We start from the raw sequence: 25,488 nt of genomic DNA, 5'->3' as shown, positions 1-25,488 counted from the left end.
TAAAGCAGTGGCAGTAAACCGATGACACAGTACTGAGTCACAAATATATACAAAAATATATAAATAAAAATCAGGAAAATCCAGAACAGATCCCAAGCAAGCGTCACATAAAACAATCCCAAGAGCCCAGCACAGCAAAGAGTTTTTTGTCTCTATCCTTCACTTCACCCAACTATTAATTATCATAATTATACTTTTTTTAGATCTGCAATTTCAACAGCCAGTGGGGGGATACAGGCAGTCAAGAAAAACATTTGCTAGCCAGCCTACTAGTACTATGAATGACACTGACGAAGGCTTAGGCCGTTTAGGCCAAAACGTTGGTCTCTATCTATCCCTAAATGAAAGAAATACTCAAACGAAACCTTGAATGTCTTTTTCGAGTGCAGGCCAGCTACATCATTTTGGAGTTCAAATGCATTTTGGTTGATGTACCTGTTCTGAGCACAGTGGTCACACAAACGGTCTATGCCAGCGTACTGCACGCTAGTGCAGTGATTTTCTGCAGGCTGTGTAATCCTGCATAAACCACATCATGCCACCAGAGGTCAGTACAGGCTCACTGATAACCTCACGTGGACGCTCACAGCCTCAGAACAGAATCCAATGCGGAGGCTTGTATTGAAAGTGAGGCAGATAAGAATAACTACAGCAACAAAAACACACTAGAATATCCACTATAAAGCCAATATATCATACGTAAAATAACATGCCACATGAAACATATGCGAGAGCACCTCAAAGGAGACATAGAGGTCCATAGAGGTCCTAACCCTAACCCTAAATGCATCCCCATTTAGCTTATTAGTAATAGAGGTCGCGAAAACAGCACAAATAGGTTAACATACACAAACACTGACACACAGGGTGACGAGACATGTGGACGGCAGGGGAAGATAGTAGCAATTGGACACACTAACTAACAGCTAGACTAGTTCAGGTCTTCAATCTATGTCGAGCGGACGCAAACATGCATTAAGGAGGGAGTTGCCACGGGGACACAGCCATTTCCCCCTAGATTTTCTCTTAGGTAGGGTACAGAGGCCTATAAAATCAGCATTCATGATTGTCAATGGTAGGGGAACCACTGGACATAGACTGGCAGGAGAAGGAAGCCCAGACAGACAGACAGACAGGACAGACGGATGGAACACAGATAGGTAAAAAGTTGGGGGCCGTACACTCACAGTGGCCGGGGAGGCTCGGGTGGTCTGGGCGGCAGGGTGGGGGGCAGAGTTATCCATGGAGTTTCCCCCAATGAGGTAGGCCCCGGAGCTGCTGATGATCTGCCCCCCCGCCAGGCCCATGGTTAACCCCCCGTTGCCTCCTCCGTTGTTGGCCATGCCGTGTGACGTCACCACGGTGGACACCTGGGACGAGCTGCCCTGCGTGTCGAAGTAACTCCCTCCGCTGTTCTGGCTGTAGAGCTGGGGCTCGGAGTAGGAGTATGTCCGTCTGCTCAAGACAGAGGGACGACAATTAGGGAATGTCCCCCGGAATGATAGGTCAGGCAGAACAAGTTGAAAAGTAGACTGAAGTGCTATTTTGTGTGAATTACTGGAGCCAATCAGTGTCTTCTTGACTTGCTATATTCCTGCGTTATTGAAATAGTGTGGTTTCCATAGTTACGCAAATCACCTGAGTAGTCTCCGTTTTAGCGGAGATTTGCATGATTGTCTTTTCCCTCTACAGCCACTCAGACCATTACCCTGACCTGATATAATGACAGCCTTCCCTGCTCTGGCATTACTCCTTTTATACAGTGTTTCTGAAGTCGAGCGGAAACATTTGAACAAACTGCCTTCACTTGATGTGTGCCACAACCAGATGTGATGACAATGGAGGGAAGTTTGACAGAATGGAAAAAAACCTTTTGTTCATGTAAAACACTGCATTTCATGCCTAAATAATATAAACATAGATGCGGTATACATGTATGCAGTGCACATTATATTATATCTGTTGCCTATGATTGATGTGGTTGTGTGTGCATATGGGGGGGGGGGGGCAGCTGGTACTAACACACAGCTGACAGACTCAAACGGTGAGTGTGTGCTCAGCTCGTTTGTTTAACCTTAGTGAGTGCGTAAGTGTGTGTGTGCAAAGCCAGCATATTTAGCCGGTGTGTGTGTGTGTGTGTGTGTGTGGGGGAGGGGCTGCGATGACATGGGCTAGTCAGTGGAGTGTGTAGATAACACCGTCCCCATGCCCTCCCATGCCCAGGAGGACAGCCGGAGGCCAGGCGGCTCTAGCCACTGCGCCACTTATAGACACTCCTGGTCAACTTCAGGTGACTGCACACAATCACTGCATGTGGTATCTATTCCCCTGTGCGTCATGTGCGTGTGGCATAAATGTTGCGGTGAAGTGACTTTAGAGAAAAGGGCAGGCTGTTGCCGTTGGATACAAACGGTGAAGTTAAAAACCAACAGAGCATCGTCACTGCGGGAGCGGCGAAGGCGCAGCGGGAGTGGGTGAGGAACACTCACATGTTTCCGTTAGTGTAGACGCCACTGTTCTCCTCCACATACTGCACCTGTGCTGGGTATACATGCTGAACCTGTTGAACAGTCTGGGCCTGCAACCATAGAGCCTGGAGTTACACACGGGTCACTCGGATACACAGAGCCTATAATACTGTACAGTCACACACACAGTCTCGCACACAGTCACGCACACAGTCTCGCACACAGTCACGCACACAGTCACGCACACACGTACCTGCTGCTGGACAGGCACCTGCTGGGCGGAGCCTGCGGGCTGCACAGGCACAACGGTCTGGAGAGAGACAGTGGAGGCGGAGTCAGGGCCTGCCTCGGGGGTCTGCATGGCGCCTACAGGACAGAGAACACAACATTGTCAAATAACAAATACATTTTGTCTAGGTAAGTGAATGATCTATCCATCAGTCCATCCATCTATCTGTAAAAACACACGTACAATATTAATCTCCACTTTGACCCGGAGGCCTACCGTCTCATTTAAAACTCTGTGTCTGAGGACAAGAAACAACTTGATAAACAAAGGGGGAACATTTTTAATATCATACGGTTATAACTCCCAGAGTGTCCCAGAAGTAACTCCAATTAATGGGCTCAAGTGAAAAAGTATATGAAAGCCAAAGAGGGACCAACGATGTACCATCCCATGACAGGTCTTTTAACTTTCCAATTAAGCATTTCACACCTGCCTGGTGTTTACATGGCTGATGGGCCTCAAGGGCTGCGGGAAAGGCCAGAGAAAGGCCAGTCTTATCTTTCACAAAATAAAAAGCTTTGAGACAAAACACACGTGGTTATCAGATAGACCACCTGTACACTCCCTTATAGAAGACCAACCACAGGCACCAGAAAGAGTACAGGAGCAATACCTGACGGATCCCTGCTCACCCAGGTCACAGAAACCACAGGGCTCGGCTCACACACGGACCAAAACAACAATAGGCCCTAGGCTACCTTGTTAGCCTTCAATCTAATACTTTGTGGTGGAACTTTCTTTTTCTGTCGAAGTACACATTACTGCAGAGCAGCTGCCGGGAGTGATATGTTGTAAGTCTGAGATACTGTTTCAGCCTGAGAGGGTCGCTAGCAACGTATCGCTCCGTAGCTGCTGTGCAGCAAAACAAGTTCCGCCACAAAGTAACGGATTTGAACGTTCATTTGACTTCAAAGTGATGGATGGTATTAAAAACCTAAGCACTGCTGTTAGTAGAATACATTGATATGGTTCAAAAATCCTTAACCAACCCTTTAAGAAAAGGAACCCTGCAACCTGGTGTGATGGCTGTGATTTGAACCCTGGTCTCCCACGTGGAAGAACCCGAAGCGTCTACCCTTAGGCCAAATGGACATCCTCAAGGCCTGAGGGCGACACTTGATTTTTACATGTCTCAGGCAGGGTATGATACCTAATCAAGAGAGTATGATTCCAATTCGACTCCACCACTTGTGCTGTGTTATTGTGGCTATGCTACAAGTGCCCTTTAGGACTGAATGTACTCAAAGCTGTACGAGTCAGTGGTCCAGGGCTCTTGTCTCCATGTTCAAAGCAATAAATCCAGTTAATATTTAACAACCCTAAAGAGCTGCTCTCTCAGCTCTGCCAAAGCCATTGCCTTTACAATTTTAGCAGTTGTTTCGTAAATCACACAGATGTTGTTGAAGGCATTACATTTTCAACCACATTTACCTCAGTCAAGTTTTCGTACTTATGGCCAAAAGAATGAATGACCAACAGCGGTCTCAAATGTATGTGAATGAATACCACTAAGTAGTCTGAATACCACTGTCGTAGCCAGTGGGTTAAGTATACAAAATGAACCCCTGTAGGTTAAGCATACACATTGAAAATGGAAGGTGTTAATGAGATTTTTTGCTTGTTGTTTTTTTAACTCAAGCCTATCTCTATTTGCTAAGCTGGTCAGGGAGCTACACTACAGTGAAATGAAAGACGTGAGCAGAGAGAGACAGTGGCTGTAAAGCTACACGTGTTCTAATGATAGAACAGCTAGACTACCTTTCCTCCTGCTCCTGCCCACCGCCCCCTCCTCTACCCAACTTAGTTTCCATGACCAAGCCTCTCCTGGTTAATTAACCTCAGTCTCCTAACAGCTCTGCATTTCTCCAGGGTGTGCTCTCCTCCTCCTCCTCCTCCTCCTCCTCCCTCCCGTCTTCATCGTCAATGAAACCAGCGTACGGAAGGTTAACAGGTGTTGTTGTTCTCAGATGCATCTCTGCCTTCCTAACATCTCATGATCACGCGGCACTGTGACTGACTGCGCCAGTTAGCGGGATAATCATCTATGTTGTTTCGGTATACACAGGAGAATTACACCGTGTTAATCAACGCACACACACAGTATAGCTATAAGCCTACACTCTGAGACAGTGGACTTGGGCAGAGCGGTGGTGAAGAGAGAGCAGCGCGGTGGATCGCCAGGTGTTGAATCCTAGAGCCAGACCAATCACAACACGACGTTAACGCCACGCGGCAGTCCCGTCTCTGTCATTGGATACGAAATAAATGCAGTTTTACACGATCTTCCAATCAAAAGAAAAAAAAGAATCAGAAGAGCTCTCGTCGTCTTGCAAAGAGGAACATCCTGCATCACTCTAGTCACTTATCGTACCCTGTTCGGCACGATGGCCTTTTCGATACCTCTCAATAGTTGTGTCTGCTGTCTGCTGACAGCAAGGTGCAAAGAGCTCACGAAACAGACTGTCGTGTCATCACCACCACCATCATCATCACTAGAAACGAGCAGGACAGTGAGAGCGGGGATGCTGACATGGCTAAGTGATTTGTTAGAGAGGTGAGACTCTCCAGCTCTCTCTACAGGTAAAAGGGGATGTGGGGTCTAGCCTCCATCTCCCCTCCGCTGCGCTGTTTGGGAGCTAAAGTGCAGGACGACACAAAGCCCACCTGCTCCCTGCGGACTACCCCAGAGGAAACCCCTGATGATTAGGAGGAAGGGAAGAGCGACTGGCTTGACGTAAACAGGGCACCTGCCTTACTCCTGCAGCCTCCCCCCTCCTCTCCTTCTTTATTCAGGCGCTCCCTTGTGGCCCACTTAAGCGCCGTGCTCCACTGAGCAACTGCAAGCCCTACAAAGCCACGGAGGAACAAAGGCCACAGGAGGAGGGCAACACTCGTCTTGCCGCACCCCCCCCCCCCCCCAAACACACACACACACACACACACACACATTTGAGTGACAGCCGGGGAAATGGGGGTGGTGGTGGTGGGTACCTAGTATGAGACAGGACCTATTATATCAAAGCCATTCATGTTACATCATCACATTACCACTCAACCAATAAAGGCACACCTTTACAGGAGAGGCCCAAAACATACAAAAACAACAACAGCAACAACATTGAATCAGAATATCCATCTGAAGCGATTTGATTGTACTTAACCAGTAACCAATTTCACTGATCCATGTTGTTAAAAATAGCTTTTACAACCAGGGTTGTAACATCGATCCCCAACTAAACAGATAAGATCCATTTGTTTCACTGTGATGCTCCATGTTGTCTGGCAGTAGGCCTAATAAAAAAAACATACTCTGAAGACGGAGCATCATTCCGCTTCCTTTAGAACAATAGAACTACAGCAGTATCGTCTTGCCACAGATGACAGCCAGACAGAGGTGGGCTTCAATGTAAACAAGAAGAATAGACCTTATGGTCTCCTGTTCCATTTAAACAATGTCTCATACATGTGCATCCATGGGCTGAAGCGAATAACAGGCCAAACACATTTTATGCTGCTAGGCCATGAAAAATGCTGAATAATTGAATGAAGCAGCCCCTCTTTAAGTGATTGGAAAGGGAACAGGATCCAGGGAACAGGTGGCACCGCTCCTATTTTTTGCCCTACACCTGACTTCAGTTAAGTGGTAATCTGACCTGATAACTAGCTGTTTCTGACATCCTGTCCTCTTGCCTGTGTGTGTGTTTGTGTGGGGTCAGCTGGGGATTAACAAACATCGGTAATGCCTATATGCTTGTGTGAAATGGACATGGTTTGGGTGGAATCCACTGACAAGAAATCAAGCAATCAAACAACACGATGGTTGTTGCAGTGCATGCCTAGCAAAAAATATCGCCGGTGCAAACTAATTAGCAGATGATGTAGATGATGATTCTGTCCATCATTAATTTCTATTAATTATAAGTTGCTGTGATTTGTGCTACTGAAACTGTGATTTTTATCCACTTTACAAACACTAAGACAAATATAAACAAACTAATTATGAAATGAGATGCATTTAGCCATTTACATATGCTGCATGAAATCATTAAGATCTAATCATCTTTTATGGAGTTTGAGCTTCATAACAGTAAAATGTGCTAGTAACATATAATGCACATGACTATTTCATGGTTTGTTTGTCAGTAAAAGGTAAATGTGAAGAAGGCTCACACAGTCACAAACAATTAAGCCTAGGTCTTGCTGGTCAGGAGTCTCGACCTACTGTGCACCTGTCCCTCCCTCCCCCCTCCCCCCTCTAGACACACCTGTTCCTCTCACTTAATGGGAACAGGGGGGGGCAGCAACAGCAGAGAAGACCCTGTGGACCAGAGAATGATGGTGATGCAACGAGATGAAACCTGGAGACTTTCCTCACAACCTGAAAAGCCCAAAGCTATAGCTGTCTATAGCCTGATCGTGCAAGGCTGACATGCAAATAAACACATAAACCCTAGACAGCTGATCTGTAGCGATGTCGGTGTGTCATGACACTAATGAAAAAGGAAATGGGACAACTGCATGCGCCTCCATCAGCTTCCAATGTTATGGAGCACAGTCATCAGCCAGCACTTAGCAAAATGCATGTGAGGAATCAGGAATTTCATCTGGCCAGTTATTCCTACATCCAGAACCCATTTCACTGACTGTAAACCAAACTTCATTACAAATGCTTTTGGATGAAGGCACTGGCTAGAAAATGTAGGGCTACCTGATGCATTCATAAAAATGGCGGAAATAGGTTATTGAATGCAGAGAGTTCTAAGAAGTTAGGCTAAATGATATGTTTACTGTACAATTTCCTTTGCAGTTTGTTCCCCCTCTATGCAATTCCACCCTGCTGTCCATTTTCAAGGAAGGTCAGAACATGTAGTGAAAAGGCTTAAAAAAAAAAAACCGATCTTAGTAAGACACATTATGGACTGATCAAGCCTGTCTAACAGATATAATACAGGCACACTACTACCTTTCAAACCTTTTAATTTCACCATGTAAATAAATGCAGGCACACTTGTCATCTTCAGGGTGACTTGTAGGCATATCCAGTTTCAGATCTACCAAACAAGTACCTACTGTAATACGTTTGTAATAAAGTTATAGACTGTGCGTCTGAGTATTTTCTCCTAAATCGCAGTTTATTTATTCACGCAAGCAAACAAGCAAGCAAGAAAACACACACACACACACACACACACACACACACACACACACCTGTAAAATGTCTAAGTAGCTACCTATGTACTTTTTTACAACACATTCAAATATGAGGGTTTACTTTGCCATGCTCTAGCTGGCCAGTCAGCTTGATTTGTGATAATTCGCACTTTCAACTTAGCTAGGAGAGAGAAACATCACCGGCGGGGAGAATCTAAAGGTTGGACTCACTATTTAATTCTCTAGCCAGCTAGCTGCTAACTGCAGTAGCCCAGTCGGCTAGCGAAGCCTTTGTGGAAACCTGCTCCGCGGAGCCAATCAGCTATCTAGCTCCAGCTAGCTGGCTACAAAGGAAGCAGACAAAAGGGAGACGTCAATTAACGCTAGCAACTGATGGATCAAGATAGTAGCTCTCACTAACGCTGATAAATATATTTTTTACAGCTGGCAAATAAGTACTAAGAAGCTGCCATCACAGAAAGCCAACTAACGATGGTCAGTTTGAGCTAGATAGCTAGCTATCTCCACTAGTAAATCAATCAGACACCTGCTCCGTAGCTACCGCCAGGCAGCTACCTAGCCAGCTAGCTACACTGGCTAGCCCACTGGTCTGTGCTAATTCACGAATCGACTCTTGCTATGCAATGGAAGTTCGCTATTATGATAACCCAAGAGTATAGCTAGACAAACGCCATCTGTGAATCAGAGCATTTCGCTTCCAAGCTCAATGGTTAACTTACCCATCTACGCTAACGTAAGCATTCCCACTTGCTAGCTACAACTAACCTAGCCAAGAGACATCTCATAAAAGAAAGCAGACATAAACTTGCGTGTGATCATAGACAAAAACTGGTAAGCTAGCGAGACATATTTCACACATCGGCTAAATAGGTAGAATAATTCGGCGAGAAGTATCTAATAATGCTGGTGGAGTAAAGAGTAAGGATGTTCAAACCTGGGGCTGGACTGGTTGATGAGGATGAGGATGGTGGAGGTGGTGATGGAACGGGAGGTTGTTGTTGTTGGTGGGTTACAGTCGCCAGGACTACGGTGACTATGGCTGCTGCCTCACAGGGCAACAGTTGCTATAAAACTCACCGGGCGCAACCTAACATGAGTCTGCTGGGAGGAGGAGACTGGGTGGAGGGCAGGTTGGTTACGGATTGCAGCAAAAGCAAACTAACGAAAAATATAATAAATATTTGTGATGTTCAAATCCTTGATTCGCTCCAGATAAATTCAGAATATTCCTTCAGTTTTTTAATTCGTTTTTTATAGACTGATTTATTTCCGGCTATTTCGCCTACAGATTCGTGTGCAAAGATGTTCCATTTACATTTGGGGCTATTTGGTGAATATAAAATGTGATCATTATTGGATGTGTCAATGCAAAACACTGGGTATCCATTATTGTTTTTCTTCCCAAGGCGGGACTTCGCCGTCATGCACCGCTGGTTGATATAGAGTGGTTGAGATTACAAAGAACCCCCCTTTTTCTGACACGCACATGCGCGCGCGCCGCGCACACACACACACGCACACGCACGCACACACACACGCACGCACGCACGCACACACACAAACACACACACACACACACACACACACACACACACACACACACACACACACACACACACACACACACACACACACACACACACACACACAGGTAATGCATCTTAAGCCATCCTATGCTTATACAAATCGCTGTAATAGTGTTATAATCGTATTAGCTATTTAAACAGTCCGGTTGCTATCATGACATTCTTTTTATAGGATCATCATCAGGATTTATTAAATAAATTACCTTGCTAATAATGGCACATCGCCATTTATGTGCTTGGCATTACAGTAATTGCACACTACTGATACAAGAGGAGGGGGAACTTGAAGACACAACAACTTTATACAATTGTAGCAAAACATCACATTTAATTACTGTAAACATAACAACATCCTCAGATGTTCCATATCTCACCTCTCAGTGATATGTTCTATATTACAGGCAAAGTGCAGATATTGGAAGGTACAGGTATATGATAAAAAATGGGGCTTGTGTGAGATAATAAAATCCTGGAAATATCGACCTAGATTATTCATTCTGTCCCCCTACTAAAATTTGCATAGACATCCACAGAACCACAATTTCTGTCTGTTTTAATTCGTAGCAGGCACATTTCATTGTGGGATTCCTTTGGCTTCTGATTTCCGACTCCTGGTGATATTCACTTGTATTATGTCAGTATCTTTCAAACTCCAACGGCATCTAATAATTATCTTCATGAGACATATGACAGTATGGCTAGTAGTTTATGTTAAATGACTCTGATATTGATGATACAATTAATGTGAACAGGTCCAATTTGCCCAAGACGTCCAAAACTTTTCCCATGGTCCCAAGACCATTCCCATCTTGTTCACTGTAGCCTTTATTTTCATCCAAGAGGGGGCATCATACTTCACTATCAAATCTATCTTCTTAGAGAGACAAGTAACACAAGGCTGAACAATGACACAGTTGTCATAGTTTTGTTGAGAGTTGTATCACTGAAGGTATCTGTCGTAGACACGATTTTGGAAGGAGATAGATTTAACAAAGTCAACCTTCAGTGTAGATACAGGAGAGCTGGCTAGGGCAGCGGTCAACTGCATTGACATGCCAATAGGTGTCCTCTGGTGTCACTGGAACTGGGTTCCCCAGCAGACTGTGTGACCCATCATGGAGGTTGTATACTGTGGGGTGGATACACACACACACACACACACACACACACACACACACGCACACAAATTGGTATACGGTTGATGCCAATAAATGCACATTGATCTCCACTGCACATGTCTATTACCTGTGATACCGGACAGAGCTCTTTGGGAGACGTCGAACACTTCATTCTGATTGGTGAATGTTGAAGCTAGGTTGTCATCGAACACTGGAAGTTGCATCACGTGACAGGAGTGTGTCTGCCTAGTCGACTTAAGCCTTCCATTGTATGATGGAGAGCACACCATCTGGATCTGACCAGTGAAACCTGAGGAGTGAAAAAGAACACCCCACAAGACAACTCTTGTTATTTACTGTTGATATGAAGAATAGATGAGTAGCGAACAAGGCCTTTTTCCATGTCCAATTGTTCTTTCATTCAATTCATTTGTTCATAGTTACAGTACTGTATGTCTTTCATGGTCAAATCTTTGTGTGGCTTTCTTTTCCACATAGGTGTATGATATGACTGTTTTGTATATTATATATCTTGTTATTTGCTTGCACAAATAGATACATGAAGTAGATCATAAGTCATACTGAATAGTTTAGTCTAAGCTACATGAACCATACTGTATGTTATCTTATTTGAACACGATTGCTGTTTGGACACCAATGTGCACAGACATGGGCTTTGAATAACTTTGTTATAACCATAATTACCATTGTTCTTTGCAAAACAATAAAATCTGTGCACTGAGTGTTTATGAACAGCTTGTCAACATCACGGCTACGGTAACAAGGTTGTTGTCTATTTTAAGCTAAGTATATGATTGAGAGAGAAGCTGGTTCTTCCCACATAGAAAAACATCAGCCACCTGCTGCACAGAGGATAGAAATATGGTACGATGTACATCTTAGAATCACTGTCAAAACAGACTGTAAAACCACCCACACATTTGTTAAAAGGCTTTTAAGATTCCAGTTTACCATAACTCCATTGCAGTGGGAATATCCAGTAGGTATTGTGTTTTCACTGTCCATTAACAATGCCTACTCCATACGTGTATATATGCAGTTATTTTTCTATGCAGCTCTCAGTGTTTCATTTGTGATGCGTCTGGTGCCTCTTACCCCTGATTCATTTATAAAATCAATTAAATCATATTTTGAGCTGCATGCATAATAACAAAGCAATACAAGGAACAGACATTTTAATTCGTTCTTCACTTAAAATAGATTTTTTTGTGTCATTTGAGTATGAAATGTGCTCGATACATAAAGTTTACTTTTGATTTGAACAGATGAGGTACAGTATTTACCTGGGTGTTCATGTGTGGTTATTGCAGGAGTATGAGTGGGTTGACTCAGGGGTGTGTTGGCCTTTAACGATGCTCCAGTGGGATGGTGGGGGTGAGGAGGGGAGGGACCAGGCAGTCGCTGTGCTCCAGGGCTGAGGTGGTGGGGGGAGTTATCAACAAACCTGAAATGTTACAAGCATTAATTAATATCAGGTTGTTCATATACCGTAGTAAAATACAGTCAATGGAGACTTCTAGTACAGAGGGTAACAGAAACGTGAGTATAATCTGAATAACCTTTTAAAAAAAGAAAAAGAGAAAGATCGGTCAGGGGATGAGATAGTGGACATTGTGAAATACTGCAGTTTATACACGTTGCAATATAACCGTGACAATTTGTTCACCCTGCTACAAGTGTAATAATTAAAAGAATTAAGGTGTTGACAATGCAATTCACAAAGGGGGATAACTATGCACTGACTGAATAAGGAAATAAAGAAATCACATAAAAGCACAGCAGAAAATGGAAACAGGGATTTTACAATCGATTTAACATTTAGAAAAGTAATTACAGCAATCCTCTCTCCCAGGACTCTAAATGGTATTTTTCAAATTTTATGATTCACTTATTGAATTCCTGAGCCACTTTAGTTGGTGGCTATAGCATCCACTAATGCTGGCCCTCAAGACCAATGAGGCAAAGCAATGGCTGCTTTCACTGGCCAATTGTCTACCCAGAATCCCGCGGTGAATGCTGCGGCCTACCGCTGCTACTGGAACAATCAGAGCCAGTGAGAAGCCATGAGCATCTGGCTGCCCAGAATTACAGAAACCCCTCCTCCTTACTGCCTTTGAAGTGCATGGATGAAGGAATGTTTTTTTCCAGACCAGGCAACAGTGTTGCTGGCCATTCCCAACCTGTAAAACCTCTTCCCAACCGCTCTCTTCACAGCTGAGGTGCAGTGCCCACAAAAAGCCTATTGGAGTCTTTCATAAGAGAAGAAAATGGTGCTTTATTTTAATCAGATTATTCTAACTATGAGCTTACGGCCATAAAGCCATGACAACCAATGTTTAAGTAGTTATTTGTTGCAGATCAGTTAAAAGAGAGAAAGGAGGAGAAGTATTTAAATCAGTCATGGCTACAGTCCCTGTGCCAATGGGAAACTGAATAGAAAATACCAACAGACTTGCCCAACAGACGCAACTGGGCAGTAGGCAAATAGTTAGTGATGCAGTGAAGAGAATGTGCATCTGATCATGATTTAAAACCATAGCACTTATAAAATAAATATGTCTTTCCTTCAATGTCCTAAACACCTGTCAGGAGACATTAATAAACATACTCCAATACTTCCTGAAGAGACTGTGAGATCATTACAAGACTAAGTTGTAGAACGTATTTTACCACAATTCACAGTTGTTTTCTTTTCTTTTCTTTTCTTTTCTCTCTCCTTTGAAAGACCAAATTACCAACAGTAATTGGTATTGGGAGGAATTTAAAAACTGAGCTTTAAGATAATTATATATATAGTCGTTAGTAAACTTTTATTATTTTATTTATTTATTTTATTACTGCAGTGTAATTTACAGTATTTTCTTAGTATTCATTTCTAAGAGGGACATTTTCCACCATAACTCTACAAATATGCAAAGTAGTGACACAAGTCAGATGAGTTTCACAATGTCCAGATTGTGACAGCTGCCTATGAATTTTCATACTCTGATCATTCAAATAACACTTATTATATAAATATCAACTACTTATTCCATAAATGCAAATAGTCCTAGAACATTCAAGATGAAGATCCAAAAGCAGGAGTCACCACGCAAGTGAACAAACTTCTGTGGTTATTGTAGTTCATACTCACACAATCGGTCCTGATGTGGTAACATTGCAGTACCTGTAATTGTCCTGTAGGGGGTCCAGCCGAGCAAGGTGGGAGCTGTTGGAGGACCCCTGAGGAACAGGGATGGATTGAGACACTGGGTGGCTGAATGGGCCACTGGAGTGCAAATCTATAAAACACAGCCAACATACAGTAAATCCATCCATCATCCAGACTGAACAAACAAACAAATAAACAAACAAAGGATAACACATCTAGAATCATGGCCATTCACACCCTACTAAGCCTGTTTTTGGCCTGTTTTTTTGCAGACAATTTGCCAAAGCCGGCAAATAGTCTGCAAAAACTTTAGACAGAGACAGAGACAGGGTTTTTAGTCAGTCGTTTACGCCAAGCTACTAGGTGACCACTACTAAGTTCAAACGCTGCAAGAGAACACATCTGAGCAAACAGAGCATCTGAAAGATGTTTACCTGTGTAAAGATCAAGGGAGGGACCTGGGGATTGGTCCAACTTGTTGTCAATCATCTCCAGGGGAGAGACGCTGGGTTGCAGGGGATGGATGGTCAGGCAGTCTGTTAGTGCCTCTTGCGTCAATTCAACAGAGGACCTCAGCTTTAGACCAATCACATAGAACAGAGGGTAGGAGGTCAGAATCAATGCACTGAATCTTGGAATTAAAATGTTGAACTATGAATTCAGAAACTTACACACCTTACTGTATATTGTTTAGGCTTGTAATCTAAATGCATAATCTAAATGCATAATCTAAATGCATAAACAGTGAAACATTAAAAAGAAAAACATTTAATGAGAACAACTGTCAACTGTCAACTGTCATGTTTTTATGTGTACACAGACTGAATCCACAATCTTGAAAAACTTAGAACTTAGGTAAAAAACAACAAAACCGTAGAGAAGAGGAACAAACTTGCTATTTAAAGAAGCGGTGCATCTGTAAAAAGTAATCTTTTTTCGAGACAGGCCACCTGCTGTGGGTGTATGAAGATATTACATATTACTTTTACACAAACAAGTTAATGATCATTCTCACACTTAACAATGGAAACAAGCTCAGAGTTTTACTGTGCAGACCTCAAACTAACATAGCCAAGTTAGTTCCAAATGATAACATGACAATAAGAAGCAGAGAGAGAGAGAGAGAGAGAGGGAGAGAGGGAGTTGTATAAGGTATTGTGTGCGCCTGTGCTTATTATCAGGTATAACTGTCCAGGGATTTGCACACTGACCTTCTTCCTTAACTGCCTCTCTTTGGAGGAGTGGGATTTCACATGCTTGCGCAGGGAGCTGGGGTCAGTGTAGCGCTTTACGCAGCCAGGGATCTGACATGCGTACGGCTTCTGCTCAAACACACACACACACACACACACACACACACACACACACACACACACATACACAACAAGAGGTGGATTATGTTACACAACCAACCACTTACAACGACATGTGTGTGTGCGTGTGTGAGTGTCAAGACACTCACAGTGTCCAGGTGTGTGCGCTGGTGTTTGGCTCTGTCGCTGGAGTTGCTGAAGGCTTTGTGGCAGCCAGGGTGCTGGCACAGATAAGGCTTCTCTCCTGTGTGGCTACGCAGGTGGATCTTCAGGTTCTCCAGCCGCGAGAAAGCCTTCTGACAGCTCTCAAACTGCAACCACACAGGGCAGAGGCATTACAACACAGAGGGCAGAGGGATCCATACATTGAGGGTGGAGGAACAGTGTGAATTTGAGTCTAAATCAATCATGATCCTGTATTGTGCACGAGTGGTCTCCCAAACAATATTCCAAAACACATTAATCATGAAAACAATACTTTACACATGCCATAAGGGGGTGTGGTGGTCAATTGAACCAGCAGGGGTCAGTGTGTCTGTATGTATTGTGAGTGATGTGGGTATTTATGGCTGCATCAGTCTCAACTGACCTAAACATAAATCCAGTTGGATGTCAGTGATCAATGACAGCAATGCCATGGAATTACATTAGCACAATGTAAGGGGAAATTAATAAGACAAATAAGCATTTCCTCCATAGTCTCATGGCAAAAGGAGGCCTGCTGAGTCGTGATCCAAATCTGCGGCACAAGTCTCCTTTAGGGGCACTGCACAACCACAATTTGTAATGACCTCATCTTTAAGAGATGTGAATCATCATGGTTTCTTACAGTAAGCCTGGAACTTTGCTCTCCCCAATCATCGGGTATGGAATGACCTTGGTAAGGCTTTGCTGAGGAAAGTCACGGACCATGACACAACTTATTATTGTTCCTCCAGGACTGGATTCTTTGCATAGTTCTCCAGCTCTCTCAGTCGTCTGCCCAACCAACACATTACGTTTTTCCTTTAATATTTGACTCATCACATTCTTCTGCATTCCTGGGGGAAATATTTGCCCTTTCCTTTGGATTAATAACAGAATCACTTCAGACGGTCTCGCTCTCTCGCTCTCTCTTTCGCTCTCTCTTTCTGAATCAATATCACAGGGATCTTCAGATGATAGGAGGATGTTGATTAATTCAACATTATATCCAACATGTCTATTTATATATCCAGTAGGAAGAGTGCTACCCAATAAAGATACTACCGTTTTTGTTCTCCAAGCTGGTGGACCGCAGGCATAAACATATACTGTACAGAGATAAACCAACAGTACCAGCAGAGCACTGTCATCTGGCCAATCACTCACCAGGAGAGGGGGGGGAGGCTAGGATCGACCTTTAGTTCCAGGAAAAAGGCATCATTATGACTCCTCCTGATGAGAACCATATGTTTGTAATATCAAAGGGAATGGGGGTGAGGGATATACTTGATGTACTGTCCCTGCCCTATTGTAGGCCATGTAGTAACTCAAGGGAGAGAGAGGGGGAGGTAGATGATGCCTGTTCATTATCCAACTACTCAACAGCATTTTGTTGATAGAAAATTTATTTTCCATGACTCTACTGTATCATAGCAAAAGTGGAATATTTGAGGTGCAAACTGATACAAACCCATGCAATTATCTCTCTTTTTGTGGGCCTTTTCCACTGTGCTCTAAGGTCTGTATAAAAACCAGGACAGGACTAAACAGTAGCGTACCACGTAGAGATAAAAAACAAAGTTACCACTATTGCAATGTCTCCCCACACACTGGGGAGTAGTCTTTTATTTTACTCACAGCAGGATTCTCTGTCCAGACGCTGTTATATGGTGGCATACCAGCAAAGGACACCCCTGAACAGACACTCCAAAACAGTCAAGAGAAAAGGATCAGCTTCAAACCATTCAGACAGGCAACCAGAAGGAACACACAGCACAGACAGAATGAACAGGATAAATACTCATTCAGACTCAGGGTGGGAAGAGAAGTGAGAACCAGCATCAGACACAAACACGCTGCCAGGAACCCAGCGGTGCCCAGGAGTGGCCCAGTGTGTGTATGAATGTTCTTTCACACACACACACACACACACACACACACACACACACACCACACACACACACACACACACACACACACACACACACACACACACACACACACACACACACAGTCACACACACACCTAGGCTCACACACATACACACACTCTCACACACACACACACACACACACACAGACACACACACACACACACACACACACACACACACACTCACACACACACACACACACACACACACGCACACACACACACACACACACACACACACACACACACACACACACACGCACACACACACATACACACACACACACACACACACACACACGCACACTCTCTGTCTCTAATAAAGCTCAGAGGCCCTCTTTGCTGCTGTGAGGGACAAAGGGCCTGAATAGACAGCAACATGGCTCCTCAGTGGAGTTCAATGCCACAGCCAGCCTCTGACAGGTCCTGGCAGTCGCCCATGCCCTGGAGAACAATGGCCAGACCACGCCGTGCCAGCAGAGTCAGTCTAGTGCCCGCTGTACCCCAGCTTCTCGTCTCTCTTTCTCTCACATCTCCACTTTCTCTTCTCCTACATGGTGCATGGAATGGAATGAGGCATGGTATACGAGGCAAACACATGTGCACCATTCCTCATTCCATTCCAGGATGTCTGCCTCCACCAGCCTCCCCTGTCCTACAGTATCTCTTCTCTTGTACTGTATGTCTCGCCTCTGCTGTCCTCTGTTCTCTCATCTCACCTGACTTTACCACCTTCCCCTCCTTCACTCTTATCCCCAGTCCAACATCTCCCCTATCCTCTCCAGACTATATCTTTTATCTCCTGTCACATAATCCATTCTGATCTCCTCACTCTCTGTAAAACTCTCTCCAAATGGCAGCAATTGTGGATTTTCTTTGCGATAAAATAAAGCATAACACTTATCATGTTCTGCAATCCTGATCATAGGCTGGAAATAAGGTTTAAACAAAGACATCAACTGTTTCGTTTATTTGAACAGACAGATAAATTGTAGGAAATAGAGATCGGGCTTGTAAGTAAAACTGGGATCTGGGATCCGGTTCTGGCGCCAAAATCAAATTAATTCCCTCCTTACAATTGTAGAGATGCTGCTAAAAATCTTGGCAAACCAGAAATCTCATCAGCCTGGTATTCAGAGGCGCAGGCAGGACTAGAATTACAAGCTCTCCATTGTTGGGCAAACTAACTGGATTAGCTCGGAACTGGGGTTATCTTACATTTTAACGGCTTCATGGTGTCAATGAGTAGGTTTTCTTTCAACAATTACAACTTCATAATGGATATGATTACTCAAGTGAATTCACCACGCACAGCACAAGAAATGGTATGATCAGATATTTGAGTTTGAAAGAAACGTTTTAGAAAACTGGTTTGTAGCAGACCATAAAACTCTAAACATAGCATATCATATCAATTAAGTGATAGTGTTTGGTTAATCACAAACTGCTCCAGGATCCTGGAGTTGAGCCAGGAGAACATGTTTTGCACTTTCAATTTGTTCACACAATAAACTTTCTTTAAATGACCCATATCGGGGCGCTTAGGTGGCGTAGCGGGTTAAGCGTCGACCATGTAACCGCAGGGTCCCCGGTTCGAATCCGGCCGGGGACGTATCCTGCATGTCATCCCTCCTCTCTCTCTCACCCATCCTTCCTGTCTAATTCTCCACTTTATATATCAATAAAAATGAAAAATATGAGTGGGACTGCCCCACTCAGAATTTAAAAAAAAAAAAAGATCCATATCAACCAGAAGATGTATTCAAATTGTTCTACACATCCACTTACTTCAGCTGACCATCCCACTGCAGTTATGTGGAATGGATTCACTGCCCTACAAATGACCAACTGAACTCATGGTTTCTCAGTTCATCTTAATTGCTATACTGCACTAATGCTGGCCAGCTTTCTCATAGAGAGCTTTATTCAACTGCACGAGCCTAGGAACGCAGGCCTCCACAGCTGGTGGGGTACACACATGTCCTTCTCTGTCATTCACTAGTACACATTAGCCATTCAAAGAAACAAAGCTAGCCCACAGCCCCTGCCCTGCCCTGCGCTCACCTTTTGGTTTCCTCTAAACCACTGTACTTCTTGTGGACTCAGAGGCACAAGGAGGCACAGAATAATATTCGATCAATATTCTATTCTATATTCTATCACTCTATGTTTTTGCCATGGTAACTTTGCCAATAAATGCAGTTCTCAGAGAGACTGTTGAAGACTTGTTTCATTAGACAGGTGCTGCAAATAACATACCGTATGAGTGAGGTGGATTAGATTTCAGGACATTTTGGATTTCCCAGAGAATAAAAGACTTTGTTGGAACATGTGACACAATTAGTATGGAGGGCTGGTGAGACATGACGCCTTACCCAGCTGAAACCATCGTCTGAAGTCCAAATAACAAAATGTTCTCTCACGAATGTAGAGAAAAAGTATTGGATAATATGTTATGGTGTGCATTGTGCTGGTAGTGTCCAAACCTCATACAGTGTATTGCCTCAGTGTTGAAATCTCAGTGAGAGAGCCTACTGTAAACACACAGGGGAATCAAGCATGTGTTTAGGAACCGCTCAATCATCATCACCACACACACACACACACACACACACACACACACACACACACACACCCACACACACACACACACACACACACACACACACACACGCACGCACGCACACACACACACACACACACACACACACACACACACACACACACACACACACACACACACACACCTGACAGGTACAAGTCATGGCACGCCCGGTGTGTCTAGGCCAGTGTGCTGTGTAAAGTGATCTGCTTCATTGTCATGCTACTGGCTCGCGCCTCTGTTTGCCGTTCAGCAACCTGCTTCCTGTCAATCATTCCTCAACAAAGGCCAGGCTGGAAATCCTGGACAATTGCTAGCATCTATCGTGACGGTTTATGTTGAGTAAAACTAGTTCTCTATACGAGTGTCTCTGTTGGGTGAGTGACCCCTCTGACTCTCTGTTCAGGGAGATTGGTTGCTCTCACTGTTTTTACATTCAGCGAGTCTGGCTTTCCTGACAGTTTGAGTCAATTAGACTGACCTTTTCTTGCTATTTTCTTGCACAGTATGACTTTTTCAGCCTGTACTGCAGACTCAAGACCTTTGGAAGACGGGATGTCAATAGTGTGTACACTGTCTATTCTTTTGTTTTTGTCAGGAAGTCATGACCCTGGATATTTCCCCTTTAGTGCATGATTACATGGTACACAGACCCATCCGACAACTGCAGCCTCCATGGCAACTGGACTGTTTGTGACTAATAAGTGAGTGTTTTGGAGCGAAAGGTCGACCACAGGTATGCATGCAGTTAATAATTGACTAACCAAGAGCAGCGAAACGAGACAAGGAATGAGAATGGTTGGCCTCTTACTCATTTGAACTTTCCATGAGTGGGACTCTCCCCTGCACATCGTCTAGACTCATCAGATGTGAGTGTGTGATCTCCTCTCACAGTAAACACACCACCGTTCAATGGCCTAAACCAGAACTTTTTCGAAATATTTTTTCGAAATCTGATGTTGATCTTTGGCTGCCTGAGTTCCCAAAGTAATCTCATAACTATAATTCTGAAATCCACCTTACTGTGTATCGCTAGATGTAGCCGTGACATAGCCTTGAGAACAAACATGAGGAGCTACAGCTGTAGACAACCAGACGCAGTCCTCAGTGGCAGCATGTCTCAGAGCAGCACCACGTCTGAGGGAGCACCTGCCCCAAGGGAATGAAGCCAACCCCTCATCAGAACCAGGTCCAAGGAAACACAGCTTTCAGATGAACTTGATTCAAACCTCTCTCTGTCTTTGGCTCCAGAACCAGACTCGGTCAGAACTGGGCCAGGGGGGCATCGCCTTCCCAGAACGCTCGCCAAGTCCTTCACTGCCAGTCCTTCTTGGCTGCTGACGGCTCATGTGGCTGTTTAAGAGGGCTCGGAGAGAGGGAGAGGGCTCAGAGGGAGGGGAGGCTGTGTCAGGAGGCTGACTGGTGCCCTGCCAGATCTTAAGCGCTGTACTGCCTTTGTGCTGATTTAATAACTACATAATTGAGTTAACTCCCATGTCAATTATCACAGAGCTCCACTAATTAGCCCATGGACAAAGTTAAGAAGATGAAAAGACCATATTTCGGACCCAAAAAGGCATTAAAGAGGTACAGCCTGCATACTTCAGGATGTTTGCATTCCACTGAACTGTCTTATTGTGGCTATTAAGCAGCTGGAAGGCCCTCCATAACTTGCAGTGGACAGGAGACCTGCACTCACTGACCCCCTGCAGCTCACTGGATGCCTGTGGTCACACAGCCCACTCACTATAATCCACACTTACTGGAAAAGGATGTGAACCTTTTCCTGTCAGCGCCTTAAGTAAAATTGGGTTCACGTGAAGTATACCGTCTGGAGTGGAGGGCGGCCCATACTACATAATTACCATTGACTGGCTTTTTTGGTGTGAGGATGGTGTTGATGGGGGTCTAGGTCTAGGTCAATGTTTGAATTTGAATTTAAACAATATTGGGATGCTGCATACCGTGCACTTGTTGGGCTTCTCCCCGGAATGGACCCTCATGTGGATGAGGAGTTTGTAGCGGGCGTTAAAGGGCTTGAACGTGCGTGGACACCCCGCCCAGAAGCAGGTGAAGTCTTCGCCCTTGCGTTGGTCCACATGAAGCTTCTCTATGTGCCTTACCAGCTCCTCCTTTTGGTCATAAACAGCACTGCAGTCCATCCATCGGCAGTGGCCCCCGCTGTAGTCCTCCCACTCCCCCTCTTCTTCCTCCAGCATGGGGAACAGGGGCAGGAAGCTGGCATGCACAGGGTGTGGTGGGGGAGCGTGGTGGGCTACAGGGCCCTGGGCCTCAGCCTGTCCCTGAATGTAGCTGTGAGGTCTGTGGAGGTGGAGGTGCTGGTGGGAGTGGTATGGGGGCGGGGGGCCCTGGGGAGGACTAGCTGATCTGATGATGGTAGCCAGCCCTAGCTGAAACTGAAAAGATGGGACCAGGCTGTTGGTGGGTTCCTCTCTGCCCCTCTCTGCCTCCTCTAGTGCCTCTCCCTCCCCCGGGAGACACTGCTGCTTCACCACCATGTTAGCCATCTGGCTCTCCAGCGCCCCGTCCTGCTCAAGCCTCTGCATACGGCCACACTCGGTCCCAGGGTGAGGGTCAGTCAGTGGGGCTAGAGCCAGCGTGGAGCCTGGGAGATTGAGGAGGTTGGCCTGGGGGATACATCTCCCTCTCACACCCAGGAAGTGGCCATAGACCTCGGGCTGGAGGGGTGAGAGGGTGGGGTGTGATGCCGGGGAGCTACGGGAGCCATTGATGTAAGCCACCAGCGAGGTAGGCGAGGTACGAATCATGGAGTTGAAGTCGATGCCTATGCCATCCGACAGAGGGGACATGGAGAGGGCTCTCTTTTTCGAGCGACGGGGGCTACTAGTGTCCCCCCCAAACAGGTAGGAAGGCAGGGAGGCAGAGTTGGAGATGCTGGTGCCCCCAGACAAGGCAGTGCCAGAGGGCAGTGTAAGTAGCTCGCTCACCTCGCTGGTCTGGGTAGAACCCTGGGCAGAACCCTGCTGTGGGCCCAGTGCAGGAAGGACACGGTAGCCATAGGGCCACTCCTGTCTGCCACTGAGCACGGACTGGGTCTCAGCCAGGCTGAGGGTGGTGGAGGCCAGGGACTCTCTGGAGAGTAAGCACCTGAGATATACAACATTGTGTGTAAGAATGGTATCAGAACAGTCACTACAGCATGTACCGTAAAAAACAACAACATTTGTGTGGACACACCACTTGTTTATAGAAGCATGACACACATGAGAGATAAGTGTGTGGGTGAGAGTTTACAGGCACTGTATAGTCACCTATTCTAGTGGGAAGGTGTACTCACCTGGCGTCAGAGTAGGGCACCACCAGGCCATGTGGGTGAGAGGGGCCCTGTGGTACCAGAGACCCTGAGGTGTTAGCCTGAGCTGTGGCAGGATGCACTGGGCCAAGGCTCTGGACAACCATGGGACTACTGGTGACCCTGAGGTTAGCACCAGCCTGTTGGCCCAACACCTGCATGTTTGGTCCTGACACAGAGTGACCTGGTGGAGACAAGGTCACCATTAGAGGACAGAAATACATTTCAACGTTGTTGAAAATCACAAAACAAACTCGCTAGTCAAGCCAAAATACTGCAATGCAATGGATTTGGTGAGTAATCCCCACTGCTACCTAGTTAACTATAACACTGCTTTACATTGTTAGTAGGCACACAAAACAAGCTGTTAGTTGACTAGCAAGTGTGTCATTGATTTTCAACAATGCTGAAATGTGTTTAAATTTTTCGGAAGAAAAGTCTGAACATTAAATCAGCTGCCGACTTTTATCATTCATTTGGAATCATGGGATTGTTGCATTTATCTAGAGATGTTGAATATTGCTCCTTCAATAAGGATTCCTAACAGCTTGAGACAAGATTAACCGCAACCACTCCCTTCGTTTCATTAAATATAATATTAAGCTTTTCAAGTAAAATTAAACAAATTGGAGATAAGGACATGAGACCCCCCCCCTTCACAGATTTTACTGTGTGTGTGTATGTGTGTCTATGAGTGTGCGTGTGTGTGTGTGTCAGCCCATTGCCATCTCTGACAAAGAACCATTGCCACACATACTGTAGTAGAGATGCAATGAACCCAGGGTTCAGGGACTTTTTATTTCAATAACAGGCAGTTTAGTTCACCATATTAACATCGCAAACTTGTTTACACACCAGGGACCTGTAGAGCTGACATCCTCAACAGAAATCAAACACAAACGTGCGGCTTTTTGTCTCGTTCAATGGAAGCTTACGAATACATGAATTCCCCCTAACCAACCAGAGCAGCCCAGAGACGCTTTCTGCTCTGTTAATTACTAATGAGCTTCTTTTTTTTCCCCTCTTCTTCTTTCCCCTCCATAGCTCATTTAGGGACAAGCTTTCTGCTTGGTTAATTATCAATAAATAAGGGAGAAAGAGGTCTGGGGAGGAGATGTGTCAGGGGTGGGAGGACCACATTGAGGAGAAGTGAAGTATGAAGACAACTATGTAAATCAGTGCTAGTTGTAGTTGTGGGAGAAAGGGGCCGAACAAAAGTCTGTTTACAACATTTCTCTAGGAGTCTGTCTTCTAGGACATGTGCGTACTGTGATCTGTCAATTAAGAGGAAGAAAGAGTTTGTCAATACAAGTCCAGGGAGTGGGTGGTGGTGGAACTGGTGGTATAAACCCAACTGAACTGCACTGAATTGCATATTGAATAATAGACCATTTTTTATATCTTGTCCTTTTTCAGAATTTACCTTTGACACCTCTGTCAGAGCATTCAGATAACATCCCCAGATTGGCGGCTGCTATCGTGGTGGGCGGGAGTTGTAGCGTAGGCACTGGTTGACGTGACAGCTGTGAGACGCTTAATACATGAGGCTGTTTCCCATTGGTTAACACCCGCCTCCGAAGGCTCAGGGCAGGGAGCAGGACAGAGTTCCCAGCGTGTGTCCCAGAGGCCAGGGGTACCTGGAAGTGGACACCCCCTGCTCTGCCTCTGATCCCCCCAGAGGAGGGACTCAGAGAGGCACGGCGTCCAGGGGACAGAGTGGAGTGTGTGGGCATCCTGATGGAGGGAGCCTGCTGCCCTGTGATCATGCCCACTGATGGGGGCACACTGGTGGGGGACACCAGGAGGTGACATCCCTTCCCGTTCATGTCTAACCTAGTGTATTCACCAGTGCTATCCACACATACACTGTAGTAAAATGCTTAAGAGAAGAGCACACGTTGTTCCACTATACTCCTCTTCCTAATAGTCATGCTTGATTGAGAGAGAGCAGGAGAAGGAGCAGCTACAGTGTCCTCTTCAACAGTGTGTGTTCTCAATGGCCTATTCATACAGACAACCGTTCTGAAAGAAATCAGAGAGAGGCACGTGTTTATAGACAAGAACAAAACAGGTTAATCATGGGTAATGGATGTAGATACGGTACATTTGAACTCCTACAACGGAAATGTAATGTTACAAATGAAGCGCTGCCAGTAGGGCTTGTTTCAAGAATATTCTGAACTTTTTCATGCATCCCACGTCACAACTTATCAAGTGATATAGTAACATTGTACAACTGAAAGGTCATTGCACGTGCACAGCCATCAATACCATCAATATTACAGTTAGATATTTTAAGACATGTTTTTTTAAAGGGG

At 45.0% G+C, this 25,488-nt stretch overlaps 2 protein-coding genes across 2 annotated transcripts in view; both read right to left on the bottom strand.

Annotated features, from left to right (window-relative positions):
* The window catches only part of rfx3 (regulatory factor X, 3 (influences HLA class II expression)), a gene marked incomplete at both ends in the record, with an annotated part of 31,660 nt that extends 28,831 nt beyond the window's left edge, over positions 1-2,829 (bottom strand). Inside the window, 3 exons of the mRNA XM_080528835.1 lie at positions 1,188-1,455; positions 2,490-2,581; positions 2,716-2,829. Coding sequence (XP_080384961.1) covers positions 1,188-1,455; positions 2,490-2,581; positions 2,716-2,829 — 474 coding nt within the window. The remainder of the gene's footprint in view (positions 1-1,187; positions 1,456-2,489; positions 2,582-2,715) is intronic.
* A 7,681-nt stretch (positions 2,830-10,510) lies between these two features.
* Positions 10,511-24,996, bottom strand: glis3 (GLIS family zinc finger 3; the record flags this gene model as incomplete). The annotated part of the gene is made up of 10 exons (XM_080528832.1): positions 10,511-10,644; positions 10,761-10,943; positions 11,938-12,098; positions 13,821-13,935; positions 14,240-14,381; positions 15,017-15,127; positions 15,268-15,429; positions 21,801-22,965; positions 23,156-23,354; positions 24,594-24,996. 10 exons carry the CDS (start codon positions 24,994-24,996, stop codon positions 10,511-10,513), a joined length of 2,775 nt encoding a protein of 924 aa, XP_080384958.1.
* Between the last annotated feature and the right edge of the window lie 492 nt (positions 24,997-25,488).

Source organism: Nansenia antarctica (genome assembly GCF_963989245.1).
Source record: "Nansenia antarctica genome assembly, chromosome: 4".
Lineage (NCBI taxonomy): Eukaryota > Metazoa > Chordata > Actinopteri > Argentiniformes > Microstomatidae > Nansenia > Nansenia antarctica.
This window is presented reverse-complemented; position numbering and strand designations above follow the sequence as displayed.